Below are 24,684 nucleotides of genomic sequence, written 5' to 3' on the forward strand. Positions count from 1 at the left end.
GATTTTTATCATTTTATTTTATTTTTATTTTTATTTTTTTTTTGAGATGGAGTCTTGCTCATCACCCAGGCTGGAGTGCAGTGGCGCGATCTCGGCTCACTGCAAGCTCCGCCTCCCGGGTTCACGCCATTCTCCTGTCTCAGCCTCCCGAGTAGCGGGGACTACAGGCGCCTGCCAACGCGCCCGGCTAATTTTTTGTATTTTTAGCAGAGACGGGGTTTCACTGTCTTAGCCAGGATGGTCTCGATCTCCTGACCTTGTGATCCGCCCGCCTCGGCCTCCCAAAGTGCTGGGATTACAGGCCTGAGCCACCGCGCCCGGCCGATTTTTATCATTTTAATTGGGCTTTTTAGGAGGATGATTGTGAGCTTCTTCTTTCTGCCATCTCAATTTGGATATCTACCTTTGAGGTCATTTGGAAGGATAAAAATATGGTAGCCTGCTGATGACATGGTGACAGCCCTTCTTGGAGGAGGCATGTGGATTCAAACAGACAGGGAGGAGTGCATCAGAATGGCGTCCATAGAGTGTAGGGTGTGGCAATGGAAGAGTAGACTGAGCGAGATTCAGAACAACAGAGAATAGAGGTCAGCACACCACAGCCCGTGGGCTGCCTGTTTTGATAAATAGCATTTTGTTGGAACATGGCCATATAATTCATTTTCAGATTGTCTGTGGCTGCTTTGGTGCTACAATGGCAGAATTGCATAGTTGCAATTGAGACCATATTGCTTGCAAAACTGAACATGTTTACTACCTGGCCCTTTGCTAGTACTGGTTGACCATCTCTGACTTATAATGTCACATTGAGAAGCTTCAAATTATTCCTGTGGGTTGGGGATCTAGGGAACTATTTTGACTATGGTCAGCTCTGAGTTTTAGAAAATTCCCCAAATGCTAATATGTGATTTTCCCAGTAGCAGGATATAAAGAAAGCAGAAATCTTAGTAGGGGACAGGTGGGATGGAAAGGGAAGATTCAGGAGTAGAGAGAGATGTTGGAGGGCAAGTCAGTGAAGAAATAGATGGTGGGGTTTTGAGCAGCAAGTGAGATAGACATGTTGCTGATATAGTTCCAGGGATCAAATATCACTAATGACTTCTGTTCAAGGGGGAAGGAACCAGGATGCACCAAACTCTCACGGCACAAGGACTAGCGTTTTCCACGTGTACCTTTATTTAATGCTCACAGCATCCCTGTGAGATAGGACTTCGTGTACCTATTTCACAGAGAAGTAAATGGAGACATGGAAGGTTAAGGAGCTTGTATGACATCACACACTTAGCAAATGAAAGAGCACAGATTTGATTCCATGACTCTCTGCTTACAAAGTCTAAGATGATGTCAATATAGCAGGAAACTCACATAATGTCTATAAACCCATTGCCTGTGGGGTGTTAAATCTCCAAGAATCAGCCTTTGGTCCCCGACCTGTAGAGGATGTGAATCTTCTAGCTGAGCCCGATGCTCTTGTGGGTTCCTCACTGGGTCCTGACCTCTGCGTATTCGGTGGAGGTGTCCTTGGAACGATTCATCCCATGAAAGTTGAGGGAAGCATAGTGCAGCTCCTCATCCATCTCCACAGTAAGGGCGGCACCTGAACAGCCTGAGGTTTCAGTGGGGCTGTGTAACTTGGACTTCTTCTGGTGTTTCTTATGGAGAGGAAAGAAGGGGGTTACAGCAGGGCAGTGAGGAGGGGGACCGGGAGAAGGCAAAGAGGGTCAATGAAGTAAAATGAACATTTATTCACTCTTTCATTCTTTCATCAAATATTTATTAATTCAGGCTTTACTTACTCGTTATCTAACACATGTAGCACATATTGATTGATTCCCAATTCTCTTGAATATTCACAGAGACCAATGTGGAAAAATTATGGCCAGCTACGCTGACATCATCTTTGGCCTCTATTATTTTATCCATTTTACAGACCAAGAAACTAGGTCTCAGAGAGCTTAGGTAATTTCCAAAGTCACACATCTGTGGACCCTGAACTCAGTCCCAGGTCTCTGGGACCTCCTCTGTGCTAGGAACTGGATCCTCAGAAGGGAGCAAAGCAGAGCAGGAGCCCTGTGATTTCCACTACTGCAGGGGATGAAGACAGAAACAGACTGGTAATTGCAAATTGTGACAGTGTGCAGCTGAACAGGAGAGAGTAGAATGATGGAGGTCTGATAAAACGCAGCCTTTTCCTTGTGGAGCTCACGGTGTGGTAGGGGGAGCTATGGGAATGTAGTTAGTTCAAGTGATGCAAAGCTCTATACAAACAGGAACATGGTATCCTGAGAGACACAGGAGCAGATGCTGGAGAAATGGCAAGTCTACAGGGTACAACCATTTTCTGGTGCAGTCCCATTGCTTGTTTCTAGATTTGGTGCAGTGTTTCTCAAAAGAGGCCTTCAACTCACAGACTGTGCCTCCTCTCTTCCCGTTCTCTCTTGAACTCTCTCTAGTCAAGGGATCTTTCTCTAGTGGAAAATCAGATCTGCTTTGCTGTCATACTGCTTAGCTACATTCAAATAGCCATTTCTCAGATTCTATCTTACCAGACTTACCAGCGTTTGAAACAAATGACCAACCTCTCCTCCATGAAGCCCCATCTTCCTTTGGCCACCAACACTAGAGCCTGCAATTTCCTGGTCATTGGCTCCTACTCATTCTCAGCTTTCTCGCCATTTACACCTCATCTCCCTAACATTCGATGCTGGAGGGTTCCAGGGCTGTGTCTGTGGACCCCTTCTCTTCTTTGTAGATTCATCCATTATTGGATGTTGATATGGAAGCCCCCAACCTCTGTGTCTCCCACATGGGTCCCTCTTCTGAGCTCCAGACACTTGCCTGCTACTTGTCATCTCCACATGGATGTCTCAGAGGCACCTCAAACTTACAGTCACCAAAATAATGTTTGATATACACTTGAAAATATACTTCTCCTTCAAGGTTGGCGATTTTCATCATTGGCAATTTGATTCTTTAAGTTTGAATTCTGAGTAAGTCACATGAACATCATCATTGGCATCTGTAGACATCGATGACATCCATGGGGTCTTCTTGGACATCCGTGACATATCTGATATCTGTGGAGCCACCTATGACATCTGAGACACTTACCGAGCAGAGCCCGTGAGCTGTCTTTGCTCCTGCCTTGCAGGCACTCTATCACTGCATTTGCAAATACTGTTGACTCCACCTTCAAGACTTATCCGGAACCCAATTTCTCCACCTCAGACTCATGATTCTTACTTGGGACTAAGTCTGAGTCGGTCATCTCTTGGCTTGATTATCCATGTATCCTCTATTCTGGTAGCTTCTCTTCTATGTTACGTACTAGAGTTTCTCACAGAGCAACCAGAGTCACTCCCACTAAAGTGAGTGTCAGTTCACGTCACTCTTCTGCTCTAAATGCATCAATAACTATGATGGACTTAGGACCCTGCAATATTTGCAGCTTCTATGTCTCTTCAGCTTCATTTCCTACCTGCCATTGTTCAGTCCACACCCCACCCCCGACACTGCCTTATCCACACTGTCCTACTTTGTTTCTGTAAAACGTCAGATGTGCTCCAGCCTCAGAGCCATGGTACTTGCTGCTTCCTCGATGATTCTCTACTGCTCACACTGTACTCATTTTCTTTCTGCAGCTGTTTGCCCAAAGGCCACTCTTTGGCCCCCAGGACTGTCCAATCCATTCTCCCATTTCATTTTCTGCCATAGCACTTATTTCATGCCTCTTTCATGTATATTTGCACTACTTATTTGTTCATTATTTTCATCCCTTTTCCCAATAGATGTTAAGCCCCTGATAGGAGGAATACTTTATATTTGTAAAATACATGTTTATAAAAATACAGAATGGCACAAGGACCTAGAACAACTGGCAAATGGGATTATATAGATATTTGCAGAATGAATGAGTGCTTATTGACCCTGTGTTAAAAAAACTCTACTGTGGTGTTCACTTTAGTCAGAGTTAAATAAATTTTTTAAAAAATCAGAGCTTGAAGGATGCACTGGAGTTGGGCAGGTAGCTACTAGGCATATGAGGAGGAAGGAACAGCTCAGCAATGATTCTGAGATGCAAAAGCTTGCCCTGCTTGAGGTGACTGAGTGGCTAATGTTGGAGGAGCATAGCACTGAAGGGGCCTCTGGTTTTCCTGCTCCAAATGCCAGACCAAGTTGTTGGAATGCCAGCCTTTCAGGAGTGTGGAGAAGCAGTGCATTTCAAACTTGGGAATGAGGGGACAATGATCTTTCAGGGAGGTAACGTTCTGGAGAGGAGAAATAGGAGATGAGGCTGCAGCAGAATAAGGAGTAACAGGGGATCTCAGCTCAGAAGCAGTGATTGTGTTAAGCTGTGTTCAGAGGAAGCTCAGACATGCATCGTAGCATACTGGCACAGGAAGAAGAGATGGAGGACTGGGGCAGGAGGGGGCCATGTCTCTGGTTGGGTAATGCGGACAAGAGTGCCATTAGTGAGACAGAGAACCAATCAGGAGAAGTATATTTAGGGGTGTGTCAACCAAGTGTTCCTGATGTTTCAATATCTGGGGCATTGCTGAGCCTTGAGAGACTACCTCTCCCAGGGATAGTAGATTTCTAGAGCTAATAAAGGACTTGCATACAAGTGCACCTTTCGTGTGCAAACCAGTCAATCTGAAGCCCACACTACCAGCTGGATCCTTTATTGAGCTTTTACACTCTAGGCCACAATCCCCCTTAATAAACCCAGGGCCACGTACCAGACAACTAGAGACAACTCCTATACCCGAGTCTGCTGAAATTGTTCAAAGTAGCCAATCCTAAACCTGCCTAGCTTGCTTACCCTGTCTTGCCCATTATTTTCGATGAAAGCCACAGTAAAGGCTCTTGTCCCATTTTCCCCTTGCTCCCTCTGCTTCCTGACTGACCCTGGTGCTTTTCTATATGGCCTTGCATGGTGTGGTGCATCCTCTCCTCTTGGGAACAGTGAATAAGAAACTATCTTTTTTTTTTTTTTGAGACAGAGTCTTGCTCTGTTGCCCACGCTGGAGTGCAGTGGCGCTATCTCGGCTCACTGCAAGTTCCGCCTCCCAGGTTTACGCCATTCTCCTGCCTCAGCCTCCAGAGTAGCTGGGACTACAGGCACCCGCCACCTCGCCTGGCTAGTTTTTCTTTTGTATTTTTTCGTAGAGACGGGGTTTCACCATGTTAGCCAGGATGGTCTCGATCTCCTGACCTCGTGATCCGCCCGTCTCGGCCTCCCAAAGTACTGGGATTACAGGCTTGAGCCACCGCGCCTGGCCCCTTTTTTTTTTTTTTTTTTTGAGACAGAGCCTTGCTCTGTTGCCCACACTGGAGTGCAGTGGCACGATCTCGGCTCACTGCAAGCTCTACCTCCCGGGTTCACACCATTCTCCTGCCTCAGCCTCCCAAGTAGCGCCCGCCACCATGCCTGGCTAATTTTTTTGTATTTTTAGTAGAGATGGGATTTCACCGAGTTAGCCAGGATGGCCTCAATCTCCTGACCTCATGATCCATCCACCTCAGCCTCTCAAAGTGCTGGGATTACAGGCATGAGCCACTGCGCCCGGCCAAGAAACGGTCTTTTCAATGGCCATAATCTCCTGATCTATTGGCCTCAACATACCTGAATAATATTAAAACCTACACTGTTGGGGCCGGGCGCAGTGGCTCACGCCTGTAATCCCAGCACTCTGGGAGGCCAGATGGGGAAATCACGAGGTCAGGAGATCGAGACCATCCTGGCTAACACGATGAAACCCCGTCTCTACTAAAAATACAAAAAATTAGCTGGGCGTGGTGGTGGGCGCCTGTAGTCCCAGCTACTCGGGAGGCTGAGGCAGGATAGTGGCTTGAACCTGGGAGGCGGAGCTTGCAGTGAGCCGAGGTTGTGCTACTGCACTTCAGCCTGGGTGACAGAGCGGGACTCTGTCTCAAAAAAATAAAAACAAAACAAAACAAAACACAAAAACCTACACTGTTAAACAGCAGGAAAGACAATAAGCTCAGTTCTGGAAATGCTGAATGGGGCATGACTGTGGGCCATGTTGGGAGGAGGTGTCTGCAGGGCATCCCGGATGCCAGCATGTCCCGTCACTCACCCAGGATGCTGGCCCTGTGGCAGGGTGGGTGTCGATCCTGCCCACTGCCGTCCTGGCTGCTTTCCTCCTGTGAGTCTTCACTCTGATGGGAGACACCAGGGCCTTTGAGCCTGGTTTTCTCAGGCTGTGGGGCCATTGTTATGAGCCTGGAATGAGGGACTTTGGCAGGTAAGGGGTGGAATTAATCCCGGAGCCTTCAAATAAAACTTAGTAACAAGGTCTTCCTCTACCTCCCACTCCTTGGACACCTGAGACTAGGGCCCTAGCATAGACCCATGCCTAGCCCAGTGGCTACAGGCTGGATTCTGTAGATCAGCACACCCCCTGCCCTTTCTCCAGCCCTCACAGCCCCTCCAGGACCCTTCTACACAAGGTCCATCCTCTTCACCTCTGGTCCATGCCTGACCCAGAGAAAATGCTCACATGAAGAAGATGAGGCAGAGACAAAGAGCGAGCAGGGCTGTGACACCAGCTCCCCCAATGGCCCCCTGAACCACTCCTTGTTTCCCTGCAGACAAAAAAGACATGGGGTGAACTCTAATCTGGATAAACAGGTATGTGTATCCTCTTCTCCAGCACGTAGAGAGGGGTGACTTCACCTCCAAAATGAGTTTAGCTCCTAGATCTTCCCATCCATCATAGACATGACTATGGACCATGACCGTGAGATGAAGTACACAGTACACCTGACACCTCTTGTCCCACCCTCTCTCTCTGGTGCACAAAACACCATCTCTCCTAGGACCCAGTGTCCTCTCCACCCTCGGTCTCTCTGAAATGAACCTCAGAAATAGCCGCTGAAGGACTGTGAAGCTCTGAGCCTCTTGGATGACAGAGAGAGAGAGAGAGAAAGAGAGAGAGTAAGCACTGGAATGCTGATAGGCCTTGTCTCTTCTTTCTTCCCACTGGTCCCACCACTCAGGGTCAAAGGTGATCCTTTTGGCCTTAAAAAGCACCTGGAATCAGAGTGGGGCAGGGAGGTGGTTCTCAGACCTTCTTTTTTTTTTTTTTTTTTTTTTTTTTTGAGACGGAGTCTCGCTCTGCCGCCCAGGCTGGAGTGCAGTGGCCGGGTCTCAGCTCACTGCAAGCTCCGCCTCACGGGTTTACGCCATTCTCCTGCCTCAGCCTCCCGAGTAGCTGGGACTACAGGCGCCCGCCACCTCGCCCAGCTAGTTTTTTGTATTTTTTAGTAGAGACGGGGTTTCACCGTGTTAGCCAGGATGTTCTCGATCTCCTGACCTCGTGATCCGCCCGTCTCGGCCTCCCAAAGTGCTGGGATTACAGGCTTGAGCCACCGCGCCCGGCCCTCAGACCTTCTTAGACCCAGACAGTTCTCCTGGACCTGCCCGGCTGTACCTTCTAGATCCCAACACTCAGAGTCAGGGGCGTTTCTCTGAGCATCATCTGTCAACAGTTTGATGACAACTGCTGAGGGAACTATTCCTGCCCTCACTGGGCTCACTGTCCACTGAGGGACCAGATGCCATTATTAATTGGAATAAGGCAGTGGAGAGAGCACTGGTCTTTGGACAGAGGTCGGGGTAAGGGTTGAGGTATGGACGATAGAAAAAAAAAATGCCCTAAAGAGATTTTTGGGGAAGTGTGACTATTCTATATGATACTCTCATGGTGGATTCATGTCATTATACATTTTTTAGAAACCTGTAAAATGTACAACACCAACAGTGAACTTTAATGTAAACTATGGGCTTCAGGTGACAATGATATGTCAATGTAGGTTTATTGATTGTAACAAATGTGCCATTTTGACGGGGGATGCTGATGGCCGGGGAAACTATGTGTAAGGGTAGAGGGCATACGGGAAGTCTTTGTACCTTCTGCTCAATTTTTTCATGAAAAATAAAGTTCATTTATAAATGCTCCCAAGATGTTCAGCGACTAGAAGATTCCACTCAATTTTGCTGTGAAACGAACACTACTCTGAAAAATAAAACCTATTAAAAAATGCCCCCATTGGAGCAAAATGGCTGACCAGAGGTGCCTGGAGCTCATCCTCCCCCATCCCACCAGGCAGGAAAGGACCAAGGCAATGAAGAAACAGCAAAGATTTGAGTGGAGTGTCGAAGGGAGAGTACTGTAGTGCAGCAGGGGAGTGGAGAGTTACCTGTGGTAACTGGAGGCCCAGGAGGGCAGCATGGAGGCGCCCAGACTTTGCAGCTCCCTCTCCCCAGCCCAGATTGTGGTTTGTCTCAGAGACAGGAAGGATTTCCCCTTGTAGGGAAATGATAAGCAGAAGAATACAACCAACCCCCAGTGCCCACTGCAGATACCTACATTCCTTACTACAGGTTCATCCTACAGTCCTTACATGCTCTGAGCACAGTTGGAAGAGCTGCCAGGAATTCATGCAGCTGCATGGTTCTGGATTAGGACCACACGGTGTGCACTCCCAACTCCCTAACCAGCCCCTGTGGGCAAGCTGCTGCAACACAGCACCATCTCGAGACCACAGCCGTCTCTGGAGTGCACCCTCCTCTGGGGGCCAGTGGCCACGCACCTCTTCATCACTGTAACTCCATCTTCGTTCCCCTAAGCCTGCAGTAATGGCTGAATACCACAATTAGAGCTGCATGGAGCCTGGGCCCAGGATTGGCTGGAACACGGGTCCTGAACAGCAGAGAAACCAACCCCTGCTGCCTGTACTTCCAGCTGGAGGAACAGTCTTATAGTCCCACTCAGTCTCTTCGATAAATGATGCTGGAAAAACTGGTGCCATATGCAGAAGAATGAAACTAGACTCACACCTCTCATCCTATGCAAAAATCAATTCAAAATGGATCAAAGACCTTAATGTAAGACACAAAAATATAAAAATACTAGAAGAAAACATAGGGGAAATGCCGTAGGACATTGGTCTGGAAAAATATTCTATGAGTAAGACCTTGCTAGCACAAGCAACAAAAGCAAAAGCAAATAAATGAGATAATATCAAGCTAAAAAGCTTCCATGCAGCAAAGGAAACAATCAACAGAGTGAAAAGGCAACCTACAGAATAGGAGAAAATATTTGTCAGCTATTCATCTGACAAGCGATTCATATACAGAATATACAAGGAACTCATGCATCTCAATGGCAAAGAAACCCAATCTGATTTAAAAATGGGCAAATTATCTGAGTAGACATTTCTCTAGAGAAGATATACAAATGGCCAACAAATATATGAAAAATGGTCAGCATCACCAATCACCAGGGAAGTGCAAATCAAAACCACAATGAGGTAACGTCACCCCAGTTGGGAGGACTATGATAAAAAAAAAGATGAAAATTAACAAATGATGGTGAGGATGTAGAGAAGAGGGAACTCTTAAATGCTTTTGACCAGAATGTAAACTAGTATAACCACTACTAGTATATGTAGGTTTTTTTCCTCAAAAAAATACAAATAGAACTACTATATGATCCAGCAATCCCACTACTGGGCATTTATATAAAGGAAAGGAAATCAGTATATTGAAGAAACGTCTGCACCTTTGTGTTTATTGCAGCACTATCCACAATAGGAAGATACGAAATAAACCTAAGTGTCCAACAACAGATGAATAAATAAAGGAAATGTGGCATATATACACAATGGATTATCATTGAGCCATAAAAAATAATGAAATCTTGTTATTCACTATAACATAGATTGAACTAGAAGACATTATGTTAAATGAAATAAGCCAGGAACAGAAAGTTAAATACCACATGTTCTCACTCATAAGTGGAAGCTAAAAAAAGTTGATTTCATGGAAGTAAAAAGTAGAACAGAGAATAATAAGGGCTGGGAAGGTTAGGGGAACAATGATAAGGAGAGAGATTTGTTAAAGGATACAAGATCACACCTGGAAAGGAAGAGTAAGTTCTGGTATTCTATACCACTGTAGGATGACTATGGTTAAAAATAATAGATAGTTTCAAATAGCTAGAGAGGGGATATTGAATGTTTCCAACACAATGAAATGATAAATGTTCAAAATGACGGATATGCTATTACCCTGATCTGATTAGTATACATTATTAGTATTGAAACATCACTATGCCATCCATAAATATGTACTATTATTATCTATCAATTAAAAATAAAATACCCCAAGACATTCAGTGACAGGAGGGAGACAAAGAGCATTATTTGGATGGGCAAGGAGGAAGTTGCTAGTCATCCCCAAATATCCTTATCCGAGGTGCTTGATGTCTACCTGTGTCTAACTGCAGGCCTTGCCTCTGAACATTTGACTCTGAAAGTCCAGATCTGACCAAACGTGATACAGACTCAATCCAGGAACAGCCCCAGGCAGGGAGGTGCCTTCCTACCTGAGCCATCTCCTAGAAAGATACCAGTTCTTGGGTTCTGTGAAGCATCTAAGAGAGGAAGAGAGGATTTCCTTTCAGTTGGGAGTAGAGATGAGATAAGGGTAGGCATTTTCCCTTATTCCTGCCAAAGCCACAGAAATGCAGAAGAGACAGGGCTTATGTCCTTCTAACTGCCGAACTCAGCCAGGCCCCCAGGACACTAAATGTCCCCAGCACCAGCCAATCCTGTCTCCCCTACACACTCAGGGACCCGAGCATCCTGGCCCAGCACTTACAGGTGACATTGAGCTGGATGGTTCTCTCCGTGGTCACACCAGCTCCAGGGAACTTCACCTGGCAGGTGAGGTTGGTGCCGTGGTCCTGGGGCCGTGGGGTGATCGTGAGCACCGAGGAGTGAGTGGTCCTGAGGCCCAGGGAGGTGGGGGCAGCTGACAACCAGGAGAAGATTGGAGGTGTTCCCTGCTCACAGGCCCAGGGCACAGAGCAGGTCAGGTTTTTGGAGTGGTCAGGGTCTAGGGCTCCAGGGATGAGGATTTGGGGCCTGTGGGTCAAGTCTAGTGAGAAGAAGCAGGGGATGCAGAATCAAGAGGGAGGGTCTAGGTGAGGGCCTGAGAGAAGATCAACCTCTGGTCAAGCTCCCCTGCTAAGCATGACAGGCTTTACCCCAAACCCCTCCCAGTACCAGGGTCCCATCCCAGCCCTGCCCTGTAGTACCCATGACCGTCCCTTGTGACCATTTCTGGAGCCTGTGCCTCACCTGTCACATGCACAGAGAGCTGGGTAGATTTGTAACTGTATTTGGCACTTCCTTTCTCCATCCGAAAGAAGTATGAACCATTATCCCTCCTCCTGGCATCTATGATGCTCAGGGAGCAGTTGTTCCTACTGGGATCCCCAAGGAGGCGGAATCGGCCCTGGGTCTCCTCCTGTACTTCTCGATCTAGCTTGTTTGTGGCCACTGGAAAGTCCAACGATACAATGGCTCCTTCCCGGAACCAGTAACCATGAACTGGGGAATTCCTGGGGTAGGAGGGTGTGGGAGGGAAGAAAGTGCAGGGCACGAGGACGCACAAACCCTCTTGTACTGTCACTGACTTCTGCATTTCCAGCCTGACTGTTGGATCCATAGCCAGGACACCTGTGGGGAAATGAGGGTCAGCTCGGCCCAGCCCAACAACCCCCCTCCCCGCAGTCACTCACCTGCCCACAGCAGGGGCAGCAGCAGCAGGGGCAGCAGCATGTCTGAGGCTCAGGCTGAGGCTGAGGCTTCCTGGGCTCCCTGTGTGAGCAGAGAACAGGAAGGAAGTGGAGGTGAAGGGTTAGGGGGCCGCACAGGAAGCTGGGGAGGAACAGGAAACCTCAGTCCTGCATGGAAGAGGAACCTCAGACCCACACGTGCTCAGAGCTTGTCCCTTTCACACAGATTGGCCCTCATGGGCCAGAGATGCCAGAGACCCACCCAGAGAGGGGAGGAGATGGAGCAGAATCTGAGTCTTGCCTCCCAGGAGCACCGGAGCCTGGACCAGTACCTCCGAGGCCATCTGAGACATGCGAACCCCGTGTCTAAAATCCTTCCACTCTGAGGTACTTTTCTATGCACAACTGTTTACACCGGGGCTGGTCACTGCTGGCCTGGCCCGAGTCACAGCCTCACCTAGATCCATGGGGTGATTTGTCCAGCAGGATATAGGATTCCATAGGGTCCGTGTGAGTGTCTGGGGCAGAGAAACAAAGAGTCCTAGGTAAAGTGAAGGTGGCAGCCATTCATTTCTTCATTCATTCACTTAAGACATAGTGAGTGACAGAGCAGGACCACTGTCATCTCAGACAAACACCACCACTTTAAGTTCCAACTCCCTTTCTAGCCTCATGCGTTTTAAGGAAATCACTTCTCTGCTAACTACAAGCAGCCAGAAAGAGCAGACGGTGAAACATGGATAAGACAGCTCAGGCACAGAGGGAGGTGGGGGGAAAGTCTCTTGAGTTATTGCCAAACTTCACCCTCATCCAATGGGCCCTAGTAAAACAGTGGGCCTTAATAAGCACATTCCTTTGCCTTCAGGTGCACTAAGATAGGAAAGCTAAATGCAGACTCGGTGGGTATGCCTGCAGCTGCAAAAAGATGTATGGGAACAGACACACAACTCTCCCTCCCAGATAAGCACAACAAAGAGACACAGAAGCAGTCCAAGCCTCTGATAAACCCTCCCACCCTAAATCTGTAAAAACTCTTAGTCTGTAAGACAGTGTGCCTCTACCTAACTCAGCCAGAAACTCCTCTCAGGTTTGTTTTCTCTAAAACCTGTCTTGACTGGTGAGCCACCATACATGTTTCTTTCTTCTTTCTTTAATTCTTACAGTGAGCCTTTGTGTATAGGTGGGGCTTGAGAAGAGATGCCACTGACCTGATTCCTGCCCTTGAGATGTTCCCCATCCATAGCCTCATGTCCTCACCACACACACACATATACTGTCTGGCTTTAGAGCTGTGAAAAATTGGGAATTTGCCATGTGTCATGGGAGCATATTGGAAACTTAAGAAATATGACTATAGAATTTTCCCCTGGCAGCTAGCACACTGCTTTGCACAGTGTCGATGACATCTCCAAAATAAGAACTATGCAGCATCTTCCTGTAAAACAAAAGGGAGAACACATGTTCGTTCTATGAACCAGTGCAGAAAAAAACTTTTTTTCTGTTCATGCTGCTATTTGGTGCAGTATGGGCAGAAGCAAGTGTTTTTAGAGGCTCATGATATGGATCAACATTTTCATGTAAAAATCTGCTTCTCACAGTTAAATATGGCCCAAAGACATAATATTTCCAGATAACATGAGTGGAATGTACAGAGAAAATTAAACTTTAGGTCCAGCTACGTGGTTGTCCACATCACTCTGTGTAGTATGCATCCAGCAACCCTTGATCCCTGGGACATATTAGTACTTGCCACCATACCTTTGTCAAATCTCTACACACAATAGTATCTAGATAACTCTTAATTCATCCTTATTAATAGAGAGGTAGCTGCATCCTCGTTTGATATACAACAAATTAAGTCTCCAGTAAATAATATCTGTTGTAAGTTATTTAGCATGTGGCACATAATAAAAAATTCAGTACATTTAGTGCTTTTTTTTTTTTTTTTTTGAGACGGAGTCTCGCTCTGCCGCCCAGGCTGGAGTGCAGTGGCCGGATCTCAGCTCACTGCAAGCTCCGCCTCCCGGGTTCACGCCATTCTCCTGCCTCAGCCTCCTGAGTAGCTGGGACTACAGGCGCCCGCCACGTCGTCCGGCTAGTTTTCTGTATTTTTAGTAGAGACGGGGTTTCACCATGTTAGCCAGGATGGTCTCGATCTCCTGACCTCGTGATCCGCCCGTCTTGGCCTCCCAAAGTGCTGGGATTACAGGCTTGAGCCACCACGCCCGGCCCTTTTTTTTTTTTTTTTTAAAGACAGGGTCTTGCTCTTGCCCAGGTTGGAGTGCACTGGCATAATCACAGCTCACTGCAGCCTTGACCTCCCAGGCTCAAGTGACTCTCCCAGCTCATCCTCCCTAGTAGCTGGGACCACAGGCTCATACTACCAGGCTGGAGTAATTTTTTGTTTTTATTTTTAGGAGAGATGGGGTCTTGCTATGTTCCCCAGGCTGGTCTTGAACTCCTGGGTTCAAACAATCCTCCCACCTTGGCCTCCAAAGTGCTTTGACTATGGGTGTGAGGCACTGTGCCCAGTCACATTTAGTTTTAACAATAAAGTCATACTATGTTCATGGACCAGAAGATCAAACATGAATATGTGAGTCTTACTGTGTTTCTTTAATGAATTTAATGAAGGCCCGAGAACCAAGAGCAGATGGATTTCCCAGCTCCAGCAGAAGGAGCAAGCTCGTGCTTCCCTCTAGCTCTTTCCTTCTACGATTCTGTCATCTGATCCTTGGCCCCAGCAGAGTCTCCTCTCCATGGCTGGAGCCTGAAAGAGAGAGAGAGAGAGAGGATGGGGAGGAGGGACCTCTCCTGGGCCCTGTCTCCGACATCCTCCATCTCCACCTAACAGCACATCTAAGAACAAAGCGCATACTCAGTGCAGGTCTACACGAATGAATGCCTTAATAAATGGTGGGGGCTGTTTCCCTACCTTCTTCCTAATTCACACTGCAAAGCTGCTCCTGATGAGGCGTCCCTCATCCGTCTTTTTCTTACGGATGCGTCTGCTTCCTGCGGCAAACCCTGCCGAGGCTCCCACGTGTGTCATTTCTCTCGCTTTTCAGGAGCTCTGAGCGGCCTGTACGTGTGCATCCGTGCTGCCTCATACCAGGCAGAGCCGCAGTCTATTCTCTTCTGCAGATGGAAGAGCAACGTGTGTTTGATTTGAATGCAGGAAGTACGTTTGCTCCCATGTGCTGAAAGATTTTGTTGTCAAACTTCCCTGTAGTGTGGCGCCAAGCGAAGCCCTCTTTTCTCTCTGCAGCAGTTGGTGGCATGACTTTTTTTTTTTTTTTTTTTTTTTTACCAACCTCCCATCCAACACGGAGCAAGCTACGGGAGAACCTCCTGTGATCCTCAACACACGAGAAGTGAAACAGCGAGTATGTCTTCCACCGTCGGGACCAACTTTTACCGGGATTTGCAGAGGCTGTAATTCACAGTATGGCCACCAGAGGGCAGTCATAACCCTTCACTTTCCAGTCCTTTCACACCAAAGACAAATCAGGTCAAACGTCATGTGAGACTTGTGCAAATAGCTGGAAATAGTTTTTGCTTTAATTGGAGAACGCTGTTAGTGAACCTTTAGTATTAATTAATGAACTAATTATTAATTATTAATTTATTATTACATGTTCTAAATCCTTTACCTACAACAGATCTTTTGAACCTTATGAGACTGTAAGAGACCGAAAAATACATCACCCCAAAATTCGACTGTAGGAGACCAAAATACACCACCCCAAAATGTGCCTTTTTGGCATAAAGATTATTTCAAGAGCCTGCAGACACAGGAGACGCTCTGAGAACCAGGGAAGAAGTTACCTTTTTAAAAGGGAAAACCACATCTACAAAGGAATCTCCAACAAAACTCTTATTAAGGGAAGAGGCACCCATGTGATCTGCAAAACAAGCCTCGCTGTTGTTTCCTGGTGTATTTCCCTGTTGCCTTCCGATAACTGGCCTGCCCACACCCTTCTTTCTTTGTTTCCGTGGAAGATGCTGTTTAAGCCTGAAGTCAAAGACACCTCTTTGAAATTTACTCTTTTTCCCTGGGTGTCTCCCATGTACACATGAGGTATTCAGGTTGCTAACCTCTGTTTTTCTTTTAATAAACTTTTGTTACTTGGGTTCTTCCCAACGAAGGACTTTGAAGTCCTGTCACTCCTAGTTTCGAAAGATTTTCTTCTTATTTCTAAGGGAAACTGAAACTCCCCACTATCCTGAAAAGAAGTACATGATCTTTTTCTTCCCCCTGCAAATGGCCCGGTTAGCAGGGGAACATATCCAAGTGCTGTGGCAGATCATATTGGGAAGCTGCTGATCGCCAGTTTCAGGTGTTTTGTATCTATTGGGAGATGGCCGTTCTCTGGCACCAGCTGCGACCAATGATTATTTTAGAGAAATAGTGTAGCAACCACCTGACTGTCAGCAGATGGCCACCTGACATTGCCGGTAGTGGAGGAGGCAGCCCTCTCCCGCCCTGCTTGTGCTGACTAGCTACCTCCTGTAAGAGCCTTGGTAAATGTAATCCACATAACATACAACCGACCCATGTAAAGTGTACAATTCACGGGTTTTTTAGTATCATCACAGGGTGGTGCCTCATACCAGGCAGAGTCGCAGTCCATTCTCTTCTGCACAAGGAAGAACGACGTGCATTTGATTTGAACGCAGGAAGTACGTTTGCCCGACATCACTACAAACATTTTAAAAACTTTTTCATGACCTCAAAAAGAAACCCAGTGCTGATTAGCAGTCACACCTCAATCACCTGTTCCCTCCCAGCCCTGGGCCACTGCACTGGACACTTCGTATAAGAGGAATCGTGCCATTTGTGGTCTTTTGTGTCTGTGTGTCCGGCTTCTTTCACGTAGATGATGCATCCAAGCCTCATCCATGTTGTAGTGTGTGACGGTTCTTCGCTCCTTCGTATGGCTGGATACCTACCTAACAAACCTGCACGTTTAGCACATGTATCCCAGAACTTAAAGTAAAATAAAATAAAATAGTGTTATTATAAAAGCGAAAGAAAAATGTATTTCCAAGTACTGCTTGTGGTACCCTGTGAATTGAACACTTCTGAGTGGCTCTTTCTGCCTTTCTCCTTCTCTATCTCTGTTTCTCTCTCTCTGTTATTTCTCAGTATGCAACACATCATCACGTCCCTGCACATCTCGACTCCTCCTCCACGAGCTTCTGTCTGCACAGGTCTGCCCCTGTGCTCCTAACCGGCAGCGTTATTCCTCTAAACAAATGTGAACCTGAATGAGCCTCTCCTTCAAGACGGATCCTGAGTGGCTAACTGAGCCTAAATTTAAAATAGAGGCAAGCGGCCAATTACTGACTACAGGTCACCCACCTACTCTGACTTCCCTAAAAACCCACACCTTTTTCATCTCCGGTGCTTTCAGAGATCACCTGAACCAACCAATCAGAGCTCAGCTGTGTCCACCAATGAGAACTCAGTAAGTTTCGATCCTTCATTTGCATAAACAGACCTGATTGGGAGCCTGGGCAGGACACTAAACCTGACCCTTCCCTTGGCTTGATGGAACACACCCTTCATTTTACACTGGAGTCTCTCTGGTTTGCAAACTGTTACCTGGATTAAAGTCTCTTTCCTGCAAAATCCTTTTCAGAGAACTTTAGTTTATACTCCTAATAGTGAATTTAGGAATAACCTAAAACTCCAACAAGGACACTGGTTATACAAACTTGGGTTTAGGATTTTACCAACATGCCCTGCAGCCATCGAAAATGGACTTGCTGAGGAATATTTAATGGTACAAGGGAAGAGTACCCTGTTGAGGGGAAAAGCAGCTGGTCTTAAAACAGGACCAGTAATTTAAAAATTGGGTGAGACTTCCGAGGGCCGCTCTGGGCTCCAGCGTCTGCTTGGTGGCCGACTCCCTCTAACTGGCCAGTGGCATGGAGGGGACAGAGCCAAGCCCCGGGCCCACTCTGGCCCATCCATGAGTGCAGCTGCCTGATGCATCCCAGCCTTGGCAACTGCAGCAGGCAGGGAGGAGCTGCAGCGCCGGCGGACTCCTCCTGGGTCTCAGATCCTGTCACACAGGACAGCATGCACCTTAGATCCTGAAGAAAAGGCACAAAGTGTTCAAGTGATGTTTAGAAATCATTTGCGAGTGGATCTTTTTTTTTTTTTTTTTGCACACGTTTGAATTTCATTTTGAGGCGGAGTCTCGCTCTGTCGCCCGGACTCTGGAGTGCAGTGGCCGGATCTCAGCTCACTGCAAGCTCCGCCTCCTGGGTTTACGCCATTCTCCTGCCTCAGCCTCCCGAGTAGCTGGGACTACAGGCGCCAGCCACCTCGCCCGGCTAGTTTTTTTTGTATTTTTTTAGTAGAGACGGGGTTTCACCGTGTTAGCCAGGATGGTCTCGATCTCCTGACCTCGTGATCCGCCCGTCTCAGCCTCCCAAAGTGCTGGGATTACAGGCTTGAGCCACCGCGCCCGGCTTGCGAGTGGATCTTACAGATTTGGTGCTAAAGCACCCAAACGTTATGCATTAGATCCCGATGTGCCCTCCTGGGAATTCTTGCACGGCCAGGGTCAGGTGTCTGTGGGCGCCCATCGAGCATCCTCCTTTCTTGACTGAAAATGACAATAACGACTCTTCATCATCCTCCTCTTTCTCTGAGGCTGATGTGGCAAATGGGGTCTGGGTCACTGCAACTGCTGTGGCATGATCCGCGCTGTCATGACTTGGCTGCTGGTCTTCTGTGCAGACTTTTGGTGACGCTTGTCATGCTGCTGCCTTCCAAAGACTTCTGGTACTCTGTGGTCAATGGCAGTGCTTGCCTGTTGTCCTAGCTGGGAACCACGCTCACCGACCCCAGGGCGGTACCCAAAGGAAAGGCTACAAAAGAATACACGGAGAGTGTGCAGCTGCAGCCCCGAAAAGTGATCAACACCTGCTCCAAGTGCTGCTGTATCAAGCAGAGATAGGTTACAGAGGCGGATCACAGCCTCCCTTAAAGGGAAACAAACTTGCTAAATAGACGGAGAGAACAAACCGCCCGACACCGCACAAACCGCATCCCCGGCTCGTGGTCCAAACATCCTGCAGCAAGGAGGTAGAAGGGCAGAAGGGAAAGTCCCCAGATTCGTGCAAGTGCGGAAACCCATGCTGAGTTAGTGTCCTCGGGCTGATCTATGCTCGTTATAATAGTGAAAACACACCCCCGCGTGGAGACTTAAGGTGCTAATGAGACAGCCAGGTATGCACTAGCGTGTACAGCCATTGCGCATGCGGGCCCAAGAGACCACCCAGAACATGCTTAAGAGCAACTCCGTCCCACCCCGCATGAGTAATCACGGAAGAGTCCCCTAGAGGGGGTTTCCCCAGCGTCAGTCAGCGCCGTCTCATGTTTGAGCAGCCGCTCTGACCTGCTGTCAGAGTGCACTTTCACTTTGCCATTAACTCTCTTGCTTACTTTTCGTTGGACTCGTTCTCAAATTCTTTTGCCTAGTGAAGTCAAGAACCTGAACTGGCCCACCAGCCTACAAAGCCAGAGCGTGCCCACCACTGCTGTACTTGCAAGAGATGTGTTTGCAAAACGGGTCACCACAGCCTGAGGGTGAGCAGTGGTGTAGGAGGTAAGAATCTGAGTTTTCTGTGCTCTTTCCTATGTAGACAGCTCCGTCTTCAGCCCACGGTCCGATTCTCTGTGGATTTCAGTTTATCTCCTGTGTCCGAGGACAGCGGACTGAATGCAGTGAATTCTTACCTCCGATAATTGTCATCCTGCCGATCCTCCTGTGCCTTGAGGGTTGTCTGTTTTCACTTTCACTGCAGTGGTTTGGCGAGGGAATCCACTCCATATGCAACAGACAAGACAGAGATCAAGCGATGGAAAAGTGAGAAGTCCACGTGGGAGCAGAGGCTGCCATGGGAAAGGGTGAAGGCTGCTTTTAGGGGTCCCCTTATTCCTTTGGATGACTCTCTTCTTCAGCTACCAATTTAGGCGACTGCCGACGATACCCTGGAATGGAGGCCTGGAGTTCTCTCTGGGAGGCCCCTCTCATCAGGCTGGAAATTGCTAACAGACTTTCACTTATTTACTTGGGGTCTGAAGGGAACGAACGGCTCACCTGGGACCAACAGGGCAAATGGAACCTACACAAACCAATTGCTAACAGCAGGCAGAGTGTGATGTATTTACAGTCACAGACTGCAGATTTTCCAGTTCTCACCTGTACAGCTAAGGAAAGGTGCACAGCTGCATGTTGAAGCCAAACGTCATTAACATTCCTGCAGAGTTAGGATTTTTAAGAATATTTTGCTGTTTTGTTTTGTTTTGTTTTGAGACAGAGCTTGCTCTTTCGCCCAGGCTGGAGAGTACAATGGCACGATCTCGGCTCACTGCAAACTCTGCCTCCCGGTTCAAGCGATTCTCCTGCCTCAGCCTCCTGAGTAGCTGGGATTACAGGCATGCATCACCACACCCAGTTAATTTTTGTATTTTTAGTAGAGATGGGGTTTCAGTATGTTGGTCAGGATAGTTTCGATCTCTTAACCTTGTGATCTGCCCGCCTCAGCCTCCCAAAGTGCTGGGATTACAGGTGTGAGCCACTGCTCCCAGCCTTTTTATTTATTTATTTGAGATGGAGTCTCACTCTGTCGCCCGGCTGGAGTGCAGTGGCACGATCTTGGTGCACTGCAACCTCCACCTTCCGGGTTCAAGCGATTCTCCTGCCTCAGCCTCCTGAGTAGCTGGGATTACAGGCACGTGCCACCACGCTCAGCTAATTTTTGTGTTTTTAGTAGAGATGGGATTTCACCGTGTTGGCCAGGCTGGTCTCAAACTCCTCACCTCGTGATCCTCCCGCCTCAGCCTCCTAAAGTGCTGGGATTACAGACATGAGCCACCGCGCCTGGCCAAACAAGCTACTTTTTAAGAAACTGTTTCAGGGAAGAGGGAGAACTGCTCCAGGGTCCTCCCCGTGGGTTACTATGAATACGCTGCAGAACATCTTGATCCAATGAACAGCCATTCCTGTGTGGTCCTTTGTGCCTCTCCTGTTTTAATTTTGTTTCAAAAATCTTGAGTGTGTGAGGGCCTTGGAACTGATTTTTGTTGTTGTTCCAGCGAAATGAGCACTGTAAACACAGCACCTGCATGAGAGAAGAGCAGCGTCTCCGTGGCCTGATATTAATACTTTGGGCAGCTCAATGCTGATGGTGGTGTGGGGGACCAGGGGGCTGCCAACCTAGCCCTTGGGCACCCTGGGAAGGCGCAGGGACCACAAGGCGGCCAGCCCCTGGCAGGGGAGACCGTGTGTGCCACGATGCAGGCAACACTCATGCCGGGAATGGTCAGGATGGCACCAGCTTGTTGGATTTTTTTTGTTGGCATTTGTGTTTGTTTCTCTACTCACCACCCAAGTGATAAAATAGGATCCTTGGTGCGGAACTTAAAATTATCCCAGAAAGCCAACAGTTCTCCGCCTTGGGGACTTGTCTTTAAATTGCCTGGTTTGTACGTTTCTGGCCGGACGCATGAAGAAGCAATCTGTGACAAATCTGAGGGTCTTCCTTTCAGCCCCCCTCCCACGCTAAGAAAAGTCGGTGTTTCCCTCCCGGGAGCTGTTGTGAATTTCTCTTTCTCTGGGAACTGGTTTGGTTTTGTTTTTAGTTGTTCTGTGCTCCCTCTGAATCAAAGCTTCTAGCACTGCCGCTGAAAACCACAAAGGGTCCTGCTTGAGGCGCCATCCTGGCCAAGAGAGCAAACCTGCGGGAGGTTTGGAAATGGACTCGGTCTCTGCAGAAGCGTGTGCAGTATTAGGGGATGAACCGCGTCACAGCCAGAGGCACAAAGCTCATATCGTAGGCGATCCAGGAGGTGTGAGTTCCCAGAGCTTGTTTGGCGCATTCATGTGCACACTGTTGTCGGGGTTGGACTTGTGTTTCAGGCTTCAATGTGAGGCTTGTGATATGCATTTCCTGTTTATCAATAAAAAAATTATCGAAGTGGTTGAATCCTGGGAGTTGGCAAATGTGTACTAATCCAGTGCACTTGACTCTTCAACCCCTTCTTTCAGTATCATTTTTATAAGAAATAAGGTAACCTACATGACAATTCTAAAAATAAAATAAATTGGGCGAGGTCCTAAGTGGGAAAACCAAACCAAACGGAAACAGGACACCTGGAAATGTGAGGCTTTGCTGTGCTTTTCTGTATTTCCCAACTGTCCCAACAGTGAGCTGTCTTTTTTGTTTGTTTGTTTGTTTGCTTTCTTGCTCGTTTGATAGCCAGGTAAAAATAAGGTAAACAAATATGAAAATAAGTAAATAAATAATAAACTAAAAGCAACATAAAGCCATAAAGATAAGGTTGGGCTCACAAGCGCCATCCTCCCCAGGCCCCACCCGTGCTAGTCAGAATTCACCCTGGGAAGAAAAGGCTGCCCCAAGGGCTGGGAGATGAGACCTGCAGCCTCTGTGCCAGGAGACACAGGTCTGGGAGGGAGCAGAGCAGAGGGACGGAGTTGCATCTCTGGAGGGACCCCTCTTCCTGGAGGACCCCAGTAGCTCACAGACCTTTCCAGACCCAGATGGAGGCTGTGGAGGGGGCTCTTTCTGGTGGGTAAGAGAAGCTGGATGCTGGATGAGCTTCCCAGGGCTGAGGGAAGGGCAACTGGAAGCAAAGGAGGGGAGGAGGCTGGGGCCATCCCCATCCAGGGCCACAGCCAGAAACTCCCAGAGCAAGGGTTGGGGAGAGGGGAGGAGGCAGGACCCTCTGCAGGACTTTCATGAGGTCATACACCTGGAAATGTCTTACCCCTAGACACAGCCCTGCACAGACCCACAGATGTGGTGTTACACTCACTCAGACATACACACACGCACACGTACACACACACGCACGTGCGCACGCGCGCACACACACACACCATGCATTTCTATCCACATCCAGCTGCCAGGACCCTGTACCTCCACCCTGAGGTTCCCGTACTGACTTTCTCGTTGGTGTGAACATTGGTCTCTGTCATGTTCTTGCTGTGTGATTTTGGGCAAGTAACTTCACCTCTCTGCACCTCCGAATTTCTTCATCTGCAAATGGGGTTAAAGTATGTGTCTTGCTTGGCTGCTGGGAGGGTTAAAGGTAACCCTGTCACAGTGCCTGGCATATAGTCAGTGTGAAATAAATTACTATTATCATCCGCATTGTTATTGTTACCCCTAGTAGTTAGGCCAGCAGTGCCAACTCCTTCCTCATTTTCACCTGGTGGCCTCTTTCCCCCACACGATGGCATCTTCTTACAGCGCCCTCGGAAATCTTTAAAAGTACGGAGATGTTGAGGACTCTTGGTGCAGAGGTGAAGCCCCCAGACCATCTCCTCCACCTCCTAGACCATCTCCTCCACCTCCTAGGGTCCCACCTGAGGACGAATTGGGCTTGGACTTGGTGGGAAGTTGGGCACCTTGACCTCTCTCTACCCAGGACCCTCCCGTGGTTCTTACGGACCTGAGATGCGACTTCTTCCCTGATTTCTCCCCATAGGGCGCTGGGTCAGACATATCTCATTATAACCCCACTTGTGTGGTTTAGACACAATAACCGAACAACATTAATGTTACCGTAGAGACCCTAAGACTGACAGAGTGGACTCTTTGTAGCCTTATGGTACCAAATTTTAAACAAGACCTAAGGGCACGCCAAGCAAAGGTGAAGTCACGTGCCACAGCACTTGAAGAATTACTGTGTTCTGACGGCCTCAAGGTTTTTCTTTTTCTCTATCAGCTCAACAAACACTGGTCTCAAAATAAACAATATGAAAATAATTTGCAGCTCACCCACTGCCAGATGCTAACTGACCCCCCTGTTCTACCAGCCACAACCACAGCTTGAATTAAGCAAAGGACTAATTTCACTAACTTTCTCCTAAGAAAACAACCACAGGCTAATTCTGCCAGTTTACAGAGACTACACACTTAAACACACTTTAACAGAGCGTCCCTGCTTTGCCTCTTGACATAGATGGCTTAATTATAATACATTTAAATATTAAGTCTCCACCCCAAAATAAACATGAGTTGCATATAACTTAGGTATTTGTCCATCACACGTACACGTGACACCCTTTCATAAATACCCATAATTCTGCCTCTAATGTGTTAAATCTGTATATTTAGCCAACCCATCCAACATCAAACTGCTCCAAGCCCTCCTCCCTTAAAACACCTGACTTTCAACTTTCACGAGCAGTTACACTTCCCAGCCCGCCTAGATGGCCACTTACAGACTATAACCCCTTTATTTTTATTCTTTTGAGATAGAATCTTGCTCTGTCAGCCAGGCTGGAGTGCTGTGGCGTGATCTTGGCTCGCTGCAACCTCAGCCTCCCAGGTTCAAGCGATTCTCGTGCCTCGGCCTCCTGAGTAGCTGGGATTACAGGTGTGTGCCACCACGCCCGGCTAATTTTTACATTTTTAGTAGAGACGGGCTTTTGCCATGTTGACCAGGCAGGTCTCCAACTCCTGGCCTCAAGTGATCTGCCCACTTTGGCCTCCCAAAGTGCTGAGATTATAGGTGTGAGCCACCGCACCCAGCCTCGTGTAATATTTTAAAATCAAAATTAGTGCCAAAAACTCCATGGAGAACAAAAATTTAAATAAACCCAGGATTTTTAAATGTGCTTTGCTGAGCCAATTGCAGCCTGAGGCACGAGAAAAATGTCTGTCCTTCTTTATATGTTTTCATGTATGTCTAATGGTCAGTTTTATCCAGAACATTAAATAATGGAACTACTACTGACAAACTGAAAAATGGTGTATAATAAAACATCATTTTAAGTTTAAAGATTTTACGTATACCTAGAGCAGAATTTATTATACTCAGCTTTCCTGGCTCTACTGGAAGCAAGGAGAAATAATATTTTCAAATTCAACTTTGATTCCCTCATTTTCAACTGAGAACGCTGCCCTACTTGACAATTTCTCTTGACTAAGTGATGATCTTAAATAATTCTTAATTCACTTCAGTTTTTTATTTTATTTTATTTTTATCTTTTGAGATGGAGTTTCACTCTTGTTGTCCAGG

General features: G+C 47.5%; 1 protein-coding gene across 1 annotated transcript; it reads right to left on the reverse strand.

Moving 5' to 3' along the window:
* Window positions 1-1,153: 1,153 nt before the first annotated feature.
* Window positions 1,154-14,767, reverse strand: CD33 (CD33 molecule). The gene is given in 12 exon segments (XM_023182469.3): window positions 1,154-1,652; window positions 6,102-6,183; window positions 6,525-6,609; window positions 10,416-10,463; window positions 10,691-10,969; window positions 11,173-11,374; window positions 11,376-11,553; window positions 11,616-11,694; window positions 12,070-12,130; window positions 12,821-13,047; window positions 14,220-14,382; window positions 14,548-14,767. Coding segments are annotated over 10 exon segments (1,218 nt in total). The 5' UTR covers window positions 12,854-13,047; window positions 14,220-14,382; window positions 14,548-14,767; the 3' UTR covers window positions 1,154-1,481.
* Window positions 14,768-24,684: the final 9,917 nt, after the last annotated feature.

This window comes from Piliocolobus tephrosceles, chromosome 21 (assembly GCF_002776525.5).
Source record: "Piliocolobus tephrosceles isolate RC106 chromosome 21, ASM277652v3, whole genome shotgun sequence".
Lineage (NCBI taxonomy): Eukaryota > Metazoa > Chordata > Mammalia > Primates > Cercopithecidae > Piliocolobus > Piliocolobus tephrosceles.